Source organism: Poeciliopsis prolifica, unplaced genomic scaffold (genome assembly GCF_027474105.1).
Source record: "Poeciliopsis prolifica strain line A6 unplaced genomic scaffold, Auburn_PproV2 SCAFFOLD132, whole genome shotgun sequence".
Taxonomy (NCBI): domain Eukaryota; kingdom Metazoa; phylum Chordata; class Actinopteri; order Cyprinodontiformes; family Poeciliidae; genus Poeciliopsis; species Poeciliopsis prolifica.
Genome location: NW_026562507.1, coordinates 470,171 through 484,574, shown reverse-complemented (window position 1 = coordinate 484,574; position 14,404 = coordinate 470,171). Strand labels below are relative to the sequence as shown.

The following is a 14,404-nucleotide window of genomic DNA, read 5'->3' as shown; positions in this document are numbered from 1 at the left end:
TTTGCTCCTTGCACCATTGAAACCGACTTTTGGCATTGGCACGAGTGACCAAAGGTTTGGCTATAGCAGCCCGGCCGTGGATATTGACCCTGTGGAGCTCCCGATGGACAGTTTTGGTGGAAACAGGAGAGTTGAGGTGCACATTTAATTCTGCCGTGATTTGGGCACCATGGTTATATCTTTTTTGGATACAATCCGGGTTAGCACCCAAACATCCCTTTCAGACAGCTTCCTCTTGCGTCCACAGTTAATCCTGTTGGATGTGGTTTGTCCTTCTTGCTGACATTACCCTGGATACTGTGGCTCTTGATACATCACAAAGACTTGCTGTCTTGGTCACAGATACACCAGCAAGACGTGCACCAACAATTTGTCCTCTTTTGAACTCTGGTATGTCATCCATAATGTTGTGTGCATTGCAATATTTTGAGCAAAACTGTGCTCTTACCCTTCTAATTGGACATTCACACTCTGCTCTTACTGGTGCAATGTGCAATTAATGAAGATTGGCCACCAGGCTGGTTCAATTTAGCCATGAAACCTCCCACACTAAACTGAGAGTGTTTCAGTTTCATTGTCCAACCCCTGTATTTTAAAAACATTTTATATTCTAAGTGTTAGTAGAGATAAAAAAATAATGCTTACAAATTAAATGTACATTTACTGTTAATTATGTTTTTTATTGTACTCTAATTTATTGTAATTCCTTTCTGCTCAACCAGTTTGGGTCACCAGTCTCCTCCACCTTTTTTTTTTTATTTTTATTTATTTATTTTTTTTTATTTTTAAAATTTTTTTTTTTTTTTTTTTTTTTTTTTTGTGATTAGAACATAATTGATGATGTCCTTGTATGTGACGTTCAGGTTCCCAGCGGACAACACAAGAGAACAGTGCTACGTCTGTCCCAGGATGTTAAAGGGAACTCCTTCATAAAAGGTATTAATGATTCCAGATAAACCTAGATTCTGATGATCCAGATGCTGATGTTTTCATTCTATAATTTATCAACACAGATGTATTAAACTGATAGAGTATTTAAATAGTGCATACATAATTTGGGACCTTAGCTATGTCCAGTTTAAATGTTACATAAAAATCCTGAAAGGGAAGAAGAATCCTAATCCCCTCAGCATGCTGAAGGGGTCTTTACTTTAGTCCTGCTTTCAGTTTGACTGCAGGAGTTCTGAGCTGGAAATTGGTTGCAGGCAAACATGCCGACTTTCTGGGGAGCTCACACCTCCTGTTAAATCTTCCAGGTTTTCTCTTCACTCCAACTTTCAGTTAGGAATAAAGATTACACACAAGCTTTTATTGATAACCTCTGACACCCTGCACAGCATTCTTTTGTTGTTGAAGCTGTGGTTTGGTCAGTGTTCCAGTGCTGACCACTGCTTTCTGTGCAGACCTGCGTTGGATCCAGGTGAACAGCGCAGAGGAGGCATACAAAGTAATGAAGATAGGGAAGAGGAACCAGAGTCTATCTTCTACCAGACTGAACCATTTGTCTAGCAGAAGGTCAGTGTGGCTCCAGTGTTTACTGCAGCACGCATAGATGTGAACACTGAGCTAGAGTTTATTGTTTCTGCAGCCACAGCATCTTCTCCATCAGAATCCTCCGGATTGATGATGTCGGAGTTCCAAGAGTCCTTGGCATCAGCGAGTGAGTCGTCCTCCCTTCTCTCTGTTCCAGAGGTATTCTTCCTGGTTTGACTCGTGTTCTGTGTTCAGACTGGCTCTTTGCGACTTGGCTGGCTCGGAACGCTGTTCTCGCACCCACAACACCGGAGCGCGCCTAAAGGAGGCTGGAAATATCAACAGCTCCCTGCTGACACTAGGGAAGTGCATCAACGCCATGAAGCTCAATCAGAATGCCAAGTACGATCCCAGTATTTGATGCTGTTCTGATGTCACTGCACTGCAGCACAGCAGTTTCAGTCTGATATTTCCATGCAGGTTCCAGCATCACATTCCCTTCAGGGAGTCCAAACTCACCCACTTCCTGCAGTTCTTCTTCTGTGTTTCTGGCCGCGTGTCCATGGTGGTCAACATAAACCAGAACTACTCCTGTTTTGACGAGACGCTCAACGTCCTCAAGTTCTCCGCCCTGGCTCAGAAGGTGCCACTCCCACGACTGCACACCCCCTTCATACAATACAAACAAGTTGCCATCATCTTCTAACTTGTCATATGACCTTATTAGGAATTTATGAAAACTCATTTCCGCTACTCTGTTAAAAAAATAATGAGATAATTTATTTAATTTTTTTTATCTCATTGTAATGAGATAGTATCTCTAGTGAATACATAGTATCTCATTATGAGATATGATAATTATTGTAATTCCTGTCTGCTCAACCAGTTTGGGTCACCAGTCTCCTCCATTTTTTTTTTTTTTTTTTGTGATTAGAACATAATTGATGATGTCCTTGTATGTGACGTTCAGGTTCCCAGCGGACAACACAAGAGATCAGTGTGTTGTAACCCTAACCCTAAAATAAATTCTCATTATAATGAGATGCCTATATCTCATTATAATAACTATATCTCATTATAATGAGATGATAAATTATCTCATTATAATGAGATAATTTATTTTATTTTTTTCAACAGAGTGGCGGAAATGGGCATCTATAGGATTCTTTATAATAATAATACTACTAGTAATAATAAAAATGTCAAGACATAGTATAACATTACCAGGGTGTGGCACTAAGGTAATGTTTCAAGGAATGACTCTTCATCAGAATAATTAGCTTTATATATTTTTATATCTTTCTATGTGGTTTGGATTTGTAGTTGTATTTTAGGTCAACTATATCCTGTTTTTTTCTTCTTTTTTTTTTTTTACATAACTTGAAGTTCTTTAGATGGTGCTCCCACCATATGTGTCTTAAATATATGTGTTTAAGACACATGCATTGTCTGAGCAGCACTTCCCCTCATTTGTCAAGGTGGTGATGGTTACCTCCCAGCCCCTTGCCCTGGAAAACAGTGCCTGCCACAAGTCAGCAATGGAGCTGTCTCTCATCATCGATGAAGCCGACCAGCGCAGAAACATGCTGAACCAGGGCAGGAGGAGCTCGCTTGTTGCCTGGGATACGAGCCTGGAAGATGTCCTGGAGGCTGACAACAGTGAGGAGGAAGAGGAAGAGAGTGTACTGGAGGGAACAGTACTGGAGGGTGGAGCGGAGGAGGATGGGGACCAGACTATGGAGGAGGAAGTGGTGAAGGTGAGTTTCCTTCAGCTTCTGCTCTTTCAGTTTTGGTTAATGGTTAAGGTTTGGGCTGAATTGTATGGTTTGGTGTAAAAGGATGGACTAAATATTGTTAGAAATACAAACTTGTGTTTGTGTGCCTCTGTCTGATCAGGAGGCAGCACTCCGTTTGGTTCTGGAAGCTCAAATCAGAGAAGAAGTCAGCTCTGAGTTCATGGAGTTGTTCAACAAGATGGAGAAAGACTACAGGTGAGGCTACCTCTGATCGCCTGCTGCTGCTGAGGTCCTGTTGTAATGCAGCTCTTCTCTTTGGTAGCGAGCGTCTGGAGAAGGAGAGGGAGATTTTGGAGGAGCGGGCTGAGAAGAGGGTGGAGATCCTACAAAACCTTGTCAGTAAAACAGTCGACCTGACCACATCCAGCAATGATGGCTACATGGTGAGAAAACTGGGGCACTGCATTGCATTCTGCAGTATTTTGTTGAGTTGATGTTTACGTTCAGGAGGTGAAGATTTTGTCAGAGAACAAACAACTGGAGAAGAAGAGCATATTTGAAGTTATGACCAGGTTCAATCAGCTGGAGGTGAATCACACTAGTGTGTATGTCAAGGGGTGTTTAAATTTTGTGCTTTCATGAATTCCTCTTAGAATTAATAGGCAAGATCCTCCGATTAGGCTTTTTCTGACAGGCTGCCAATTTCCTTTGAGGACTTGCCTACAGATTCTGATTTTTCTCCCTGAGGACTAAAGCACAACCAGAGTCATTTGTAGAAGCTTTATTCATATTTAGTAAGAAAATCTGACCATGAAAGGAAAAACCTGTTGCAAGTTAAATGATAAGACTCAATTAAAAATCTCACAGGAAATAAAGAAACTCTGTGATCATAGCTTTTAACTTGCATCTGGGTTTCTCCCAGAAATCTTGCTAGGTATGGTTATACCATAACTTTCTCCAGCTGAACAGAAAACAAAACTAAAGTTCTAAGTTTCCCAGGTGCACAGAGGCAGGGTGCTTGGGTTTTGTATTAAAAGATGTTAAGTTGACAGGAAATTTAAAATATTGCTGAGTAATTATGTTACTGGAAGACATTGCAGACAATACTTAAACCTGGTGTTGTAGTCAAGACCACTTGACCCAGGGCCAAAGACCAGAATGTACCGAGACATGACCAAGACCTTTAGGGTCCGAGACCAAGATCAAGGGAAGTCAAGACAGAGTCAAGACAAAGACTGCGCTACATGACACGATAAAATGTGAAATATGATCAGAATTGCTTCTCCAATTGATTTGAAAGATTCACTTTCTCATAAAAACACCTACATATTAAATACTTAAGAGTTGAAATCAATTTAGCCAGTATTATTATGGGTTCAAACTCTGAAATCCTATTTCGAGTTTTTCCAGACAACATTGGCACACACACAGGGTGTGCTGTGGTGGCGTAGGGGGTTAGCACAACCCACGCATGGAGGCCCTAGTCCTGGACGCGGCCGTCGCAGGCTCGAACCCGGCCTCGGCGACATTTGCCACATGTCTTCCCCCTCTCTCCATCCCTTCTTTCCTGTCAGGCTATTTTCAAAAATTACGAGCCACTAGAGCCAACAAAAATCCTCAGAGGAAAAAAATTACGGTACAAAAAACAAACAAACATTGGCACACATAAACAATTCTGTAGTTTTTTTTATGGAGTGTTGTAACCATTAAACAATCTCCCCTTCAGTTCAGCCTTACAAGTGAAGATGCATTGTTGATGTTACCATTATGAAATAACTTGCAATTAAGTAAGTATTGGCAAAGCTCAATGTGATTTTCACAGGTGGCGTAATGTTTCAGCAGCTGCTGAAAGTCCCCTACTGTTCCACAAGTTATTGCATGTAAACGACCGTGACATGAAGTCAAAGTACCATGCTGTAGTTGGCTTACCAAAGGATTGTGTTGAAAATAATCATGTAAATCAGGCTTAAAACCAGTGTTATGCAAAATTCGGTTCCCCTGTGAAAATCTGTTCCCCGAGTCAGGAGCACACATGACAGCTGGATGGATTTTCACAGTGATTTTGATCGATTTCTTGGTAAAAACAACACGTAATTGTGTCAAGGTTGTAATGTTCAGTTTCAGCTAACAAAATTGTGAAATAAATAAATGAACAAGGTCTTAGACTGCTTTGTATTGTTCTTTTAAATGCCAAGAGAATCTGTCTTTTTCCAACTTTTGTCACTTAAGCCTGACAAATAAGTCAGTCACCAAACACAGGTTTCAAATGTAGTATTGTATTTATAATTTTTCATTGCTGATATGAGAAGATGGAAACTGGCTGAAAAATGAGAGTCTCAACTTTCTGGTGAATCCCATTTTAATGTAAAATGCAACAGTTTATTTCAGGCAGCTAAAAATATATGGTTCCCCCTCACAACTTTGCCAAATAAAGAGCAAATGTTTTCAAACCTACATGATTTATTGTTGATGATTAAAGGAATAAAGACCTGCAGGTAAATTAATTTGTTCCCATTTTATGGAGGGGGAACAAATTATTTCAGGCTGCTGAAATATCCAGTCTCTCCTCTCCTCCCCCATAACTTCGGGAAATAAATTCTCATAAAATGTTATGTGTGATAGGATGTAGTATAGTATTAATTTCCTTAATCCAGAAATCTGTCATATTTTACATTAAAATGGGATTTACCAGAAATTCTACTCATCTTTTCAAGAAGTCTTAATTTTTGTCCTCTGCTGTCAGCCAGTTTCTATCCTCTGATATCAGCAATAAAAAATGATCAATACACATGACGTGTTGGAAACCTGTGTTTGGTGACTGACTTTTATTTGTCAGGCTTAAGTGACAAAAGTTGGAAAAAGACCGATACTCTTGGTGATTAAAATAACAACACAGAAGATCCTGTTTATTTATTTTTCACAATTTTGTTATTTCTTCTTTTTTAAACAGCTGCCGATTAAACTGAATGTTACAACCTCAACATGATTATATGAGTTGTTTTTACAGAGAAATTGATCAGAAGCATCGTGAAAATGGTCAGATCTGTCTCTCTGGCTGCGATGCTCGCTCACAACACAGGGAACAGAATTTTGCTCAAGATCTCGTTACTCAAGAGAAAAGCTACAGATACTGGTAAAAAGAAAACAACTCCAGGACTACTCGGGGGAAGCTGCAGAGTGTTGAGGTGTCCTTCACTAGGGAATGGATTCCTTTGAAAGGTTAGCAATTGGAATCGCTCCAGTTAGTCAGAACTGTTTTTTGTTATTATATTTGGTAATAAATGATGCTCTATTTTCAGGTCAATAGCTATTTTGAAGTTCATTTAATAAAAAATATAAATACAGCTGATAGAAATGGGTGTATTATTTTTATATGTAATGGTGCAGAAAAGGATTTTTTGTTTTTGTAAAACAAAAAATTCAGTTTATTTTCTTGAATTGTGCTTTCAGTCAAAAATAGTCCTAATTGTTCTCAATGCAGATAACACTTGGTAGTAAAGAGCAAATTCTTTATTTTTGTGTTTGGCATTATTAGAATGCTTAGACTCCACACTTTCACAATTTGTAAATGACTCAAAACGTCCAAGTAGAAGTGTTCGTGGCTTTGTCGTGGCCAGTCACATTTGCCAAACAGATTTGTGGTGCATATAAGTTGAATGCTGCTTCTTAATTTTTGGTTCTGGTTCTAGTTCTGGGATGCAGAGTGGAACCTGAACCAGAAGACCTGAGAGGTCTGGAAGGTTGATACAACAACAGTAGATCTGTAATGTATTGTGGTTTTAAACCATTCAGTGATTTGTAAACTAACAGTAAAGTCTATTCTCTCAGTGAGGAAGCCAGGAGCAGGGTTCTGGATCAGCTGCAGCTTTCCAATTACATTTTTATTTTTTTTTTTTAGGCAGACCTCTGTTTGCCTAAAACAAACTGTTGATCACTGTTGCAGTAATAAATGCAACAGAGTAAAGATAAATACATGGATGAGTTTCTCTACATTTTGCTGGGATGTTATTCCTTTACTTGTGGAACTGTTCTTCAGGTCATAGAAGGTAGCAGTGGCGATATGGAGGCTGTGTCCAATGCGTACTGACCGCCCTAATCAGATTGGTTGTTTCTGATTGACTATGTATTTCTGCAGTTATTAATGGGAGTGCTAAAAGAAGGTGGAGAAGCTAGGTTTTTATTTATTATTTTTTGACGGATTATCTGTCCCATAACAGTCTCTCACAAACTACATGGTGACAGTCTAAAGAAATATGTAAGAAACATTCTTATAAAGTTTCATAGTGCTGCATTAACCTTCCTTAGCAATTTTAATTCCTAAACTTATGTACATCATAGTTTGCGTCGAGGGGCGGGGGGCAGGGTTTAGTCTGAAGTGGAGCAGGTACATGGAGCCTTGGTGGTGACTAGTTTCTCTTCTGATTGGCTGTCAGGAGGCAGCGGATTTGAGGGGAATCATCAGCTCCATGACTGAAGACCTGAAGAAGATCAGAGACAATGCTCAGAGCGTCCAACATTGTCTGTCTGAACAGACACACACTGCAGGTACACACATACTCTGCAGACAATTTGATACACAATAGATGCAAACATGCCCATCAGATTTAAACACATCTAAAAGAAATTCCAGCTCCCCTGTGGGGAATCTTATTTCATTTTTCTGGAAAAGAGTAAATACCAGGACCTATTGGACAGACTGGAAAACTGTTGATCAATACCTTGTTAACATACTGGAAGGAAACAAGACAACATGAGAACTGAACCATTCATTTAGAACTAGACTGTTTTACATGACAGACTTTCTCATGATTGTATTTTTTGTGCTGCTTTATGCTTGCAGAGTTGGAGGTGCTGCGGTTAGAGAAGCTGCAGTCTCATGAGCAGTTGCAGGAAGCCATGAAGGCAAGTGTTGAGACAGACCGACTTTGTGAACTGTGGAGTAGAGATTATGTGAAAATGAAATGAGCATTGACAGCAGTATCATATGAGTTTGAACAAAAAAAAGTGTTCTCTGTAGAACTTCTGCAGCTGATTTCAAAATAACTCCTAAAGTAGTCGTTACTTTTTCTACTTCAAGCAACTGTCAATACACCAGGCCAGGACATACTGGAGCCGTCAGTAAGAAAATCTAAAATAATCGGGGTCAGCTGCCCCGATTATTTTAGGGGCTAGGGTTAGGGTTAGTCACCCTAACCCTAGCCCCCTGAGCCCAAAGTCAACCAGACTTGCTGTGTCTCTTACATATAAGTGAGTACTAAGTGTACTCAGGGGTGACACTTAGGACTCAGTGTGTATGGTTCACAAAAAAAAAATGTTTTCCTGATGGCCACAGTTGGTAACAAAGATTCTCATTTAATTCCATAGAAAATGAATGCCGGTCATTTTTGACCCACTCACAGAAGAAAGGGATAGTAATATAAAACATGCTATTTCTAAAAATGTATAAAAGGTAAACTAAAAATGTGAATTGCATGATATCAGTAACATATTTTTTGAGGAGTACCTGGAATATTAAGTGAAGAAAACTTCACTACAAATATATTGCAAAAAGATGACCTCACCGAGTCAAAAAGGACCCACTTACACATCAGAGGGTTAAAACAGGTCTAGGAATATGAGTGCCCTTTGTTCACCTCCATGCTTTCCATATCACTTGTGCTGCTGATCAGGACTCATCATCCCTCCATTCATCCAGGATTCACCTATGGATATGTGGCACCATCCCAACCGTTCTGCCAGTTTCCTCTTTCCACTTTAATTTTATCCCCCTGTCCCTCAGACACACACTTACACACATAGAAGGATGAGTTAAGCTTCAGGTGAGTTCACCAGCTGCAAAGAAGAGTTAAACTGCACATTGTTGCTCTGTTGAGCCCATGCAGGAGATTCTACTCCCTCTGTTATTTTTAACAAGATAACAGTGGCCTCTGTTCTTATTTAACTGGTAGAACTGTGTTGCTTTCATCAGAGTCTGGAGCAGCAGCAGCAAAGGTTCTCAGAACTGTCAGCAGTCTGTGAGCAGAAAGAGGACATCATCAATAAACTCCAAGAAGACCTGAGGAACGCCACACAAGACGTAAACACTCTGCTGCTTCCTCCTCTCACTATTTTCTGTCAAACTTCATGCTTCTGATGCTCTTGTTTTCTAACATCTGAGAGAATGCTGCTGTCTTTCAGAGACTGGCGATCTGTACCTGTGGGAGGAGGACTAGAGAGGACCAGAGAGCAGGGGAGGAGAGGAAGGAGAGCTGTAAGCGCCAACGAGATGACGCAGAGGGGCAGGGAGGAGGAGCAGTCAAGAAGAGAGGTGTGATGATTTCCTCTGATCACAATTATGTTTCCTCTGAAAAACCCTGAGAGTTTCATCCATGACAGTCACTGCATATGTTACCTGACAACAGTGGTTCCCAAAGATTTTCTGCCCCTCCCCCCATGGATTGCAATAATATTCCCCCAAAAAAGAAGAAGAAAAAAATCAACTGGACACACATTGTTCAACCAGACTTAAACCAATACACATATTTTGTTTTTAAAACTCTATTAAAGTTTATTTCACACTTCAGGTTGTAACAAAACACACTACAAACAATCTTTACAGTGAAACATTTTTGTGTAACTGTTTTTTTTGCGGCCCCCACACTTTGGGAGACACTGCCTTAGAAAACCTCCCTTTAACATCATCATTGTCTGTATGAACTAATACTCTTTCCACTGGTGTACAGTTATCTCTGCAGATTCTGTTCATCAAACATGAGCTTCATGTTTGATGGTTCAAGTTGCATCATCTTAAAAAATCCTGAGCTTCTTGGTTACCTTTTTTTGTAAATAAATTTGAAATAAAGAATAAAAACCAAAGACCAGATCATAGCTTTCTTCTGTGCGCGCAGACAGACATATAAAGTGGCTTATGTGGTTTCTCCTCTCAGTAGTCCTGGAAGAAGAAATCTGGAGGCTGCAGGAGGAAAACGACAAGAAAGATGAGACCATCAGTGAGCTGAGGAGTCGGCTGGAGGAGCTGAAGAACGACAACTTAGAGTTAGAAAAGAAGGTTCAGGAGCTGACAGGTAAGAGCTAAATGTTCCTCGAGGCCAGTGTTTCTTAACCTGACTCCTCTGGACACAATGACCTGCATGTCTTAGTTGTTCCTACAATCCCTAACCTTACAATGTTTGAAAGATTCAACCACTGAAGTAATGTCAAAAAGGATATGACCACAGCAAAGAAGGTTGTTTTTCAGATTTAAAATCTCATTACTAAAATCAGAGGAATCAAACCTAAGATAAAACATATTAAAATAATTATTTTCACTGTTTTCTTTGGAATCACACAGTGTTCACAGAAAGTAACATTTCACACTTTGCTTCCTCCAGAAGGTCTGGACTCTGTTATTGACAAACCATTGCTTCCTGGAGGTGTGGACTCTGTTGACGTTTGAAATTTTACCTAATTGCTAATGTTTGTTTGTGACATTTGTAATGTGCCAGTTTGACACTATGAAGCTTCAATATTCCAATAGGATTATCACCTTATTGGCGCATGAGGCCACTATGCCCTTCACAGAGAGCATAGTGGAGGATGCTCTCTTCATCCTCCACTATGAAGTGAGAAGTGCTATTCAAACGAGTCATATCAATGACTTAATTATAAGATATAGCATTTCTGTTCCTTGGCTAACAGCTCACTCAAATTTAAAATCCTCCTCAAATTTCACGCTGAGGTTTCTCAGTGGAGAAAAGTGGAATAGAGACCCAGAGGAGCAGAGAAATGGAAAGGGCGACTGTGCCTGAACCAACCTTAATTTAACTAATCCATGGTCTTGTCTCTCTCTCATCTTCCTAAAGATCTGGATGAGTGTCTGACCTGTGGCTCTGCGCTTTCGTCTCTGGAGGTGGAGCAGAAGGAGACAGCCAGGCTGCAGAAGGAGAACAAAGCTCTTGTGAATGGCATCTTCCAGCTGCAGACTGAGGTGCTGCTCTTTATCCTCCTCTTTGTCTTCCTCCTCCTCTGGTTGTTTTTTGTTGCAGCTGTTCATTATGCTGGTTCCCCAGGTAACTGCCCTGCAGATGCAGCTCAAACAGCAGACTGACACGTGCAACAGCCAGTCAGAGCGGCTAGATTTGACTCAGTCACGCCTTCAGTACGTAGAGAACCAATTAGAGGAGAGTTCTCGCTCAATTATGAGTCTCACAGAAGAATTGACGTGTCTGAGACAGCAAGTCCAGGTTATTTTTCTTATTTTATGAGTGAATCATGTTGTTGTTGAATAGCTCCTGATGATCCACTGACTGATTCACCAGCAGGAGGAACAGAGCAGCAGCATTAATGTGGTTGCCATGGAAGAGCTGAAGAAGAAGAGTGAAGCGGCAGAGCAGAGCTCTGCTCACATCTCTCAACAGATGGAAGAGCTGCAGCAAGAGAAGAAGCAGTTGGTGGAGCAGCTGGCTCTCAGGTGATCAGCACAACCTCCAGCCAGCTGCATGCCAACCTTCTGACCTCTGTTTGACCTCCTGTGAACTCTGCTCTTTCAGCAACAGCAGCTGTGTGAAGCTCAGGCAGGAATTGGAAAATCAAAAAACAAAATTGAGTCAGCAACAGCAGAATCTAAGGGCAGAGCTGGAGTCAAAGGGTGGAGCTCTGCAGCACAGACTGGAGGATGAGGTGGCAGGTAGGGGGAGGTGCAGAGACATGGATGTGTTGATGGTTACAGTCTGAATGACACCTGGATACTCAGACAGAAACACTGAGGACAGATTAGAACCGACCCGAGTGATAGGAGTGCTCTGATTGGCTGATACCTGTCCTCTGCTTTAGGACTGCAGCGAGTCATGCTGGAGAAGGAGCAACTACTGGAGGACAGCCGACAGCAGGCAGAGACTCTGAGGCGAGGTAACACACACATTCACTGTCACATGACCCTCATCAAGCTCCGCCCACAGGATCCACACTTCAACTTCAATTGTTTCTGTCACTGACTAATAGATTTCCTACAGATGTGAAGATGTTAAAATGCCCAATTCAATCCCAGATTCATAAAGTGCCTTGCTCAGGGGCAGTCGAACCCACAATTTTCAGATTGCAAAACTACTTTTCCACTACTTGTCACAGCTGTTCTACAGGTGTTAATGAATAAATTTAGTCCAATCAGATATTTCTGATTGATGCAGTAAAATCAAACTTTATTCAGTCAGAAAGTTGTGGGTTGGATTCCTCTTTCCTTTTGATACATGCCAATGTGCCCTTTGCCAAAGCACAAACCCCAAGTTACCTACTGATGTGCTTATTAGTGCATTAATATTTGTGATTAAATGAACTTGGTACAAGTTTAAAGATCTTTGATTTGTTCTAAAAATGCTTGGTAATGCAAGAGTAAAAACTGACATTGTTATTTTTTTCAAAGTAAAAAAAACAATAATAAAACCAAAATCTTGTGCTTTCAGGGTAGCAGTTTTTTTGCTGTTCATAAACACAAACTCTAGTTTCCCATGACAACCATCTCTTCACTCACTAATGTGATGATTTGCAGTATACTGAGTGAAATTTCAGTTTAAAGTTCAAACCTTACTCTGTGGGTTATCAGAAGGTGGCTTATCTTTTTTTGGATACAGTTTAACTTTCCAGATCAAATGGACCATTAATTACACAGATTTATGTGTCAGCTTCACCTAAAACATCTGGTGGACTGGTGTGATGCAAACCATCTAATCCTTAATGTCAACAAAACAAAAGAAATTGTTGATTTCAGAAAAAATCTGCCAAGTCATCAATAATGCCACAGTGGAGCAGATCAGGAACATTAGATTCCTTTGGATACAGATCACTCACACTTTGACCTGGTCCCTCCAAACCTCTGGTCTGGAGAAGAGAGCTCAATAATGTCTGCACTTTTTACATCTGAGAAGAGCAAACTTCCCTCCTGCCATCCTCACCACTTTCTGTAGGTCAATAGAGAATATACTTACCACAGCCGCATCTCTGTATGGTTTGGAGCATGCAACGCTGCTTACTGGCAATATTTAGAAAAAGTGGTAAGGACAGTTGAGACTAGAATCATCAGGACTGAGCTTCCTTCCATCATCACGAAGGAAGCTCAGTCCATCATCAGGATGGAAGGAAGCTCAGGGACCTGACTGTGGACAGGCAGCTTCCTGGAAGCTGGAAGGAAGCTGCCTGTCCAAGGCTCAGACAATTTTAAGACACCGTCTACCCTCAGCATGGTTTGTTTTCTCTGCTGCTCTCTGGGAAAAGGTTCAGCAGCTTCTAATGCAGAACAACCAGATTTTACAACAGGCATTAGACTGCAATTAATGTAATAATGTATTGTATATTTTTGTATGGATACTTTTATTATTTATTTTTATTATTATTGGAGGCTTGCAACAAAATTTTAATACGTACATTTTGTACATGTACAACTGAATGACAAAAAACTTTTTATGAAACCTACAGAAATCTAATTTTCATGTTTTATTCAGTGTCAGGAACTGGTTTCTGTTTCTGTATTCACTCTAAGAGCTGCAGTGCCTGAAGGAGAAACTTCACAGGGAGGTTGAAGAGGAGGAAAAGGAGAATCAGAATGGGGGGAAGCTGCATGGGAGAAGGAGAAAAGAGCAGGGGGAGAATCTGCACAGAGATGCTCAGGTAAAGTTGTTTACCTTAACCAGAGAAGAACCAGGTCTGCTGATCATGCACACACCATCAAACTTAACCAACAAAGACAAGAACCCAGTTCCTCCATTATTATTATTATTGTTATCGTCACAGTTCTGATTACAGACACTCTCAGTGAGTGCTGGTTGGAGACATCCTCAAAGGAAGCGGATTCAAGTGGAAAACCATTTGGACCAACCCATCGATATAATTTGCATCAGAGGAAGGCCTCAGGCTCCCTCTGTTTGGGTAAATGGCAAACTGGCTGCTGCTGTGGCATGCTGGCATTTGCAATGCCTTCACAGCGCGGCAGCTGAAATGTCGCCTGGCAACGGCAATCAGACGTAAACTGATGGGGGGTGAGGGGAGAGTGGGGCTCGCTGATGATGCAGCTGTATAGTTAGGCCTGTCGCGATAAACGATAAGTCAATTAATCGCACGATAAATTAAAACTATCGACGTCATTTCAATTATTGTCTATATCGTTTCTTCAGGCCTTCTTCTCTTACTGTTGATGACAATGAATGAAAAAAGGCTCAACTCCACTG

The 14,404-nt window shown here is 40.7% G+C and overlaps 1 protein-coding gene across 4 annotated transcripts in view; it reads left to right on the top strand.

Annotated features, from left to right (window-relative positions):
* LOC129355361 (kinesin-like protein KIF20A) overlaps nucleotides 1-14,404 on the top strand; it is a 32,249-nt gene that overhangs the window by 12,604 nt on the left and 5,241 nt on the right. For 2 of the 4 annotated variants that reach the window (XM_055024886.1, XM_055024883.1), the window contains exons 9-27: nucleotides 864-936; nucleotides 1,404-1,515; nucleotides 1,589-1,660; nucleotides 1,729-1,875; nucleotides 1,954-2,116; nucleotides 2,952-3,230; nucleotides 3,370-3,464; nucleotides 3,532-3,652; nucleotides 7,643-7,754; nucleotides 8,050-8,111; nucleotides 9,178-9,285; nucleotides 9,387-9,516; nucleotides 10,136-10,273; nucleotides 11,051-11,175; nucleotides 11,258-11,431; nucleotides 11,507-11,658; nucleotides 11,738-11,874; nucleotides 12,021-12,095; nucleotides 13,720-13,847. In XM_055024886.1, coding sequence (XP_054880861.1) covers nucleotides 864-936; nucleotides 1,404-1,515; nucleotides 1,589-1,660; nucleotides 1,729-1,875; nucleotides 1,954-2,116; nucleotides 2,952-3,230; nucleotides 3,370-3,464; nucleotides 3,532-3,652; nucleotides 7,643-7,754; nucleotides 8,050-8,111; nucleotides 9,178-9,285; nucleotides 9,387-9,516; nucleotides 10,136-10,273; nucleotides 11,051-11,175; nucleotides 11,258-11,431; nucleotides 11,507-11,658; nucleotides 11,738-11,874; nucleotides 12,021-12,095; nucleotides 13,720-13,847 — 2,403 coding nt within the window. The remainder of the gene's footprint in view (nucleotides 1-863; nucleotides 937-1,403; nucleotides 1,516-1,588; nucleotides 1,661-1,728; nucleotides 1,876-1,953; nucleotides 2,117-2,951; nucleotides 3,231-3,369; nucleotides 3,465-3,531; nucleotides 3,653-7,642; nucleotides 7,755-8,049; nucleotides 8,112-9,177; nucleotides 9,286-9,386; nucleotides 9,517-10,135; nucleotides 10,274-11,050; nucleotides 11,176-11,257; nucleotides 11,432-11,506; nucleotides 11,659-11,737; nucleotides 11,875-12,020; nucleotides 12,096-13,719; nucleotides 13,848-14,404) is intronic. The other 2 variants (XM_055024885.1, XM_055024884.1) reach the window with 2 other exon arrangements.